We start from the raw sequence: 6,607 nt of genomic DNA on the forward strand, positions 1-6,607 counted from the left end.
AAGGTCCACTGGAAACAACATCTCTATCCTCACAAGGTAGGGGTAAGGTCTGCGTACACACTACCCTCCCTAGATGCCACGGTATGGGATAATATTGGGTATGTTGTTGTTGTTATATATCCTAGCAAACAACCCCTAACTGTTATAACAAATTAAAATATATTAATAACATTCAAAATTTATACTTTTTAGGTAAAGAAGTTAAAAAAAATTGACCACATGTGAAGAAAGACAAGTAAGGGGGAGAGAATGTGGGAAGCACATGTAACTGCCATAAAAGCATGCAAAATAATGGTAGAAAAAATTCAAAAGTGTGAGCTCATATATAGCAAGAATAATGAAAGCTTCACTTTTTTGTAGTCTTACTCTTTGGGGAGGAATCTCTCATATAGTACTTTCTCTACTTTCCCCCCACCCCCACCACCCCCACCCCCAACAACCATATCCAACCATAGATCTTTAACTTGTAATCCATTTTATAAAGCACCATCCTTTACTTAGATCTTCTCCAAAAACCTTATTCTTCCATTAAAATTACCTTCTTTAACTTTCTCTCCTTTACTTAAAAACAACCATGTTAGGCTCAATAGAACTCCCAGATTGTGTTTATTCAAAAGAACCTATTTTCATAACTCCCATTAGCCCAACACCAAATCACTCCCTTTATTTATCAAATCTTGATGATCAAAAGTTCCTTAGATTTTCCATCAAATATCTTTATCTTTTTACTAAGTCCATAAATTTGGACAAGCTTAAATCTTCTCTTTCAAGAGTATTGGTGGATTATTATCCTTTAGCAGGGAGAGTAAGAAAATGCCCAGAAAATGATCACAAACTTCAAGTGTATTGTAATGGAGAAGGTGCTATATTTGCTGAAGCATTCTTGGATTTAACAGCTGATGAACTTCTTGTTGTTTCTAATAAGCCTGATAAATCTTGGAGGAAATTATTGTATAAGGTTGAAGCTACCAATTTCTTGGATATTCCCCCTCTAGTTGTGCAGGTTAGTTTCTAATTTAGAGTTTATAACTTTTATAAGTGGGCTAACAGATCATCATTAAAGATGACTATGGATAATCGTACATAATAATAATGAATTTTAAAAATAAGACACCTTAGTTGTTATAACAAGTAACAACTTAATATACTCTGATAGTGTAATTTTTTTTTACTACAAATGTGCATAAGCTGAATTGTTTTTCTTTTATTTTAATTTTAACATTAATTCCTTCTATATATTGTCTTGCCAATTGCAAGGAAATAGTGAAACATACCTCTTATACGTACCACTGAGCGTCTTTTAGCATGAAAAGTTGATATGTGTGTTTTAAATTAATAATTTGTACGAGTGTATTGTTCATTTTAACTTGTTCAGCATCGGGAAGTTAACTACTTTCCCCTTTAAGAAATTAAAATCAATTTAATTTTCGTTTTTTAACAAAATGGCACATATGGAACGTGACTAGAATACGGTATAACAGTACATTCATATTTGAAAGTTGCATTGCTAGGGTTTCAAGGGGACAAATCATAGCAAAAGTCACAACATAAACTGTATCAAGAGACATATCTTACGTGTATATACCAAATTTTAAAAAAACTTTAAAATTCTAACTTTTTTTCCTAACTGTAATATCATGAAAACGAAGCCAATAAATACTTTAAAAAATAATATTGCAAGGAATTGTATGGATAAATCTTTGGATCCGCCATAGAAAACGACTTAAAAAAGATTGTCACTCTACGCATCTTTCGCATTGGCTAATTTCTCCCTTTTGTTCCTTTCACTTAGTTTTGGTTGGGTGCTTTTTCTTTTAACGTCATTCTTTTTTCATAAAAGACGAAAATACCCTTCCTCACCCACTCTGCTTCCATTACAGGTAACAAATCTCCGTTGCGGGGGTATGATCCTCTGCACCGCCATCAACCATTGTCTATGCGACGGCATTGGCACTGCTCAATTCTTACATGCCTGGGCCCACTTTACTAAGGACCCCACCGGTAATTTACCAATCACCCCGTTCCATTCACGCCACGTGTTAAAACCCCGTGATCCTCCACAAATTACCTCCATACATCCAACATTCACGAAAATACCCCTTGATAGACAAAATTCCCAATTTAGCCTCAATCTTTTCCAATATTTACAATCCCAACCAATCACCCCTGCATCCATAACATTTTCACAGTCCCAAATTCTTCACCTGAAAAGACAATGTTCACCCTCGGTAAAATCCACCAGCTTTGAGGTTCTAGCTTCTCACACGTGGCGTTGTTGGGTTAAATCCTTAAATTTACCATCCTCCATTAACGTGAAGCTCCTATTTTCTGTGAATATTAGGAAGGCAGTAAAACCAGAATTACCAGAAGGGTATTATGGGAATGGATTTGTGCTTGGTTGCGCTGAAGCACCAGTTAAGCAAGTGGTAAATGGTAACTTACAAGACACGGTAAAATTGGTACAAAATGCTAAATCTGAATTAACCAGCGGCTCAATAAAATCAGTAGTCGACTTGTTAGAAGATAAAACAGTAAAAACTGATTTATCTGCGAGCTTCGTTATTTCACAGTGGTCAAGATTGAGTTTGGAGGAAGTAGATTTTGGTGAAGGGAAGCCAATTCAAATGGGTCCTTTAACCAGTGATATTTACTGTTTATTTTTACCGTCAGTGGGTGAATTTGATGCAGTTCGAGTATTGGTTTCTATGCCAGAAGGAGTTGTGAAGAAATTTGAATATTACATGACTGAACTTTGGGACGTAAGTGATGTTAATGGAGATGTAATTAAAGGGCATCTTCATTTGAAAAATCCCAAAATGATTTCTGCATGAATTTTCTTAGGAAAATTAATTTCAGTTTCTTTTTATTTCCTTTTTTGAATGTGTTCTCTAGTAATTTGTCACCAGCTGCAATTTATTGTATAGAGTGTGAATGTATATTTGTTAAAAGAAATTGTGAATGCAATGATATTCTACGTCCAATTACTTAAAATCTTTCAAATATCAATCTCTAAAGAATTAGACTAATAGCTAGAGGCGAATTTAGAATTTCTAAAACATGAGTGTATCACTAAAGAAAAGAAACAAAAAAAGTACTAAGAAGGAATTGATCGATCCCTATTTCTATGAATAAATAACTTAAATAATATTAGATTAATTTTAGGAAATATGTATATAAAATATATAGTTTGAAGGTAAAAGCTTCAATTCACAACAACAACGACCCAATATAATCCCACAAGTGGGGTCTGGAGAGGGTAATATATACGCAGACCTTACCCCTACCCCGAAGGGTAGAGAGGCTGTTTTCAGGAGTACAACAACATGAGTGTAACAACAAAAGCTTCAATTCACGTACACCTTTATTTAGCTAGGTTAAATCCGCCCCTGAATGGCAGTCTTCTTCTTTCTTTTCTTTTTTTTTGGTTGAAAAAATATACTTAAATTTAGAAAATTAGACTAAAGAGATTTTCTTTTTTTGGTTGCAAAAAGCATCTTTTAGATGGACATCAATTGATCATGAAACAAAAATTGTGTCCTTATTGGTAGAAAATTGAAGTTAAGCAAACCTTCCACAAGATCCAGAAAACAATTGTACGTTCCCGTTGATGTCCTATGTAAAGTTCGTATATATACTTATATATTTGTGCATCAATGGATTAGTTTCTACATGTTAGAGAACTTTATGCAAAGTTTTTATTTTCACATTCTAATAGTTAAATTCCACCTCAAGTAAATTATGATAAACTTATAATAACTAGACAGTAACTAAATAATGTAGTGATTATAGAGCACGAAACTCAATTGTATCACATTATCGTATGACAATCGATCGATCAATATGACCAATGCAGAACAAACACTTGTATGATCATTGCGGTAAATGTCTTGTAAGATCTTTCAATAACAATGTGGAGATAAAAATTTACATGCATGTGATGTTTTTACATAAACCAGCATAACATTTGCGTATTAACTTTTATTACTTAATTATGATTAATTTAAAAAATATATTCTCATCTTATTTTATCACATAATTATGATAAAAAAAAATTATTTTAGTATAAGCATCGCATGTGAGTAAATATTATCCTTTTTAATGTAAGTGGACAACGAAGAGAAAGAGCCCGTTTGGACGTAAGAAAATTTTTATTTTTTTGAAAAATTTTCATATTTTTTTGAAATCGGTGTTTGGCCATAAATTTTAAATTTTCATTTGAAGATGAATTTTGGAATTTTTTTGAAAATTTGAAAAACTCCAAAAAACTGTTTTTTAAAATTCTCACTCATAAAACTTCAAAAATAACCTAAAATTATATTCATGTTCAAACACAACTCTAATTTTCAAATACCATTTTCACTTGAAATTTTTTTTCACTTTTTTTTGGAATTTTACAATTCTTATGTCCAAACGCCCACTAAGTCTGTCTCATAGTAGCCTTAAGCTGATAGGTCTTATCTTTAATAGTACTGATTGATAATAAAGAATAGCTAGTACATACAATGCATCTCTGTCTTTAAAAAAATGGAGGGAATTAATTGGAAAAGAATTAAGATGCACCACTTATACAAGTTGATTTTTTAAAATTGCTTTTCAAATTTATCTTCTCCAATAGCAGCTATGTTTAGGCATAAATGGAAAAGAATAGTGGCAAGCTGAATCATTATATTTGGTCAACGATCATAAAAAAAAAAAAAAGTACGGAGTTATAGTTCCTAACTTCATTATAGTTAGCATAATTAATAAAGTATAATTACTTTTTTGGTAAGTGCTATTATATGATATTATCCAAAAGGGATACGACCGCTTGTAAATCTCAAAGGACGGGTTAATACTGAATGATTAACTACACCAGAAAAATTAGAGGGCAAAATGACACTATATAGCCGCTTTTAAAATAATAGTCGAAAATTGTATATTTATTGTATATATTTTGTGTGTATATATATTATGCATGTTATATAAAAAAAGTTATACACTTTTTCGCTACCAAATATAAATAGTTTCTGGGACGAGCTAAAATTGATAATACCACAAAATTAGACGCCTCTAAATGTTATTGATTGGTTGAAAGAAAATTAGCCAAAACTCAAAAGCTTATCTCTTGAATATACTAATCTATTAATTACTATCGATTAAGCCCCAAAATTAAAAATGTTTGACCTAAATTATACAAAACAAACACATTATCTTGTCGAAAAGAAGATGCTTTCTTCAAGATGTCAAAGGAATCAATGCACACATTTATAATTGGTGAATCAAAGATAAAATTCCTTTTCCTTAATTAATTAATTAATTAATTAAAGGGAAAGCAATTAGATATGAGTTTTACCCACAAAAGTCAATGGCATGATTATTACAGAGGCGGATACAGAATTAAAATTCTATGGATTCAAATCAATTATATTTTTAAAGTTATGAATTGATATCTATTACGTGTCATAATTTTAGTAATTTTTTACATATAAATTTATACTCCGCATTGAAAATACTGGGTTCAGTTGAACCCGATACCAAAGGGCCGGATCGCCCCCGGCATGATAAGGAAAAGTAGAAGACAATGATGCATGGGAGTCTAGTGTTCAATGGTGGGACGGCAGTATATCAAAAGATATCAAAAGGAATAATGCTAGTACAATATTGAGATATAGAAAAATGTCACAAACAATTAATATATTTATACTAGAATACATTATGAGAATATGATGATGACTATATATATAATCATACCCATAAGGCCACGAGTCCACAACTAGACTTGCTTTTTAGATCCACATGAAAGATATTCATAATCTATTTGTCCAAATCTAGGATTCCAAACGTGTGGCTTATTAGGCCTACACTCAGCGCATGCTCCCATTTTTTTTTAGTGTGATTTGACATTTGTAACATTTTTCACTCGAGAAAAATAGCAGGTATTCGATAAAACAATGCGCATAGACTTATTTTTATGATTGTTGATATTCTCAACATTTTCTCGTTGAGAGAGGTAGTAAATATTAGACAAAATAATTGAGGTGTACACAAATCAATTTGAGCATTATTTATTATAAGTTGAGATCGAGTGAGAAGTTCTACTACTAAAGCAACACCCATTCATCGCGCTTAATTTCTACTTAAGCTTAGAAAATGGCATGAGACTAATTTGCCCCTTAAACTATGGTAAATATTCTATTTTCAGTGGATATTTTGTATGTTTGACGAAAGATAAAACGTTAAACTATTGGACGAAGTTATAACTTTAGCATCCTATGATATACTAAATCATTTGTAACTACAATTTTGCCTTTAAGTGAAGGAAGTATAAAATTAAACAAAAGAGAAAAAGTGGAAATGTAAAAGTTTCTTAAGGAACTAAAATCTAAAAGAATTAATTAAGAAAGAGAATTGAATAATCTCCTCCAATACTAATGGAAGAAGTACACAAATAGCCATTTTTAGGGCTGCTATTTATGAATTAGTCAGTACTTATTTTGTCCTGAAAATCTTAACTTAAGGAGTTTGTGTCCTAAAAAATTGAATTAGAAAACTAAAATTCAGGATACACTGCTAATTTCTAAATAGTAGCCCTCTAGAATGTCTACCTAGTGTAAATTCTACAATATTA

General features: G+C 31.6%; 1 protein-coding gene across 1 annotated transcript; it reads left to right on the forward strand.

The window, feature by feature from the left end:
* Positions 1-473: 473 nt before the first annotated feature.
* On the forward strand, positions 474-2,973 carry LOC107786832 (alcohol acyltransferase 9-like). The gene is made up of 2 exons (XM_016608335.2): positions 474-1,003; positions 1,881-2,973. Exons 1-2 carry the CDS (start codon positions 575-577, stop codon positions 2,829-2,831), a joined length of 1,380 nt encoding a protein of 459 aa, XP_016463821.1. The 5' UTR covers positions 474-574; the 3' UTR covers positions 2,832-2,973.
* The last annotated feature ends 3,634 nt before the right edge of the window (positions 2,974-6,607 follow it).

This window comes from Nicotiana tabacum, chromosome 16 (genome assembly GCF_000715075.1).
Source record: "Nicotiana tabacum cultivar K326 chromosome 16, ASM71507v2, whole genome shotgun sequence".
NCBI lineage: Eukaryota > Viridiplantae > Streptophyta > Magnoliopsida > Solanales > Solanaceae > Nicotiana > Nicotiana tabacum.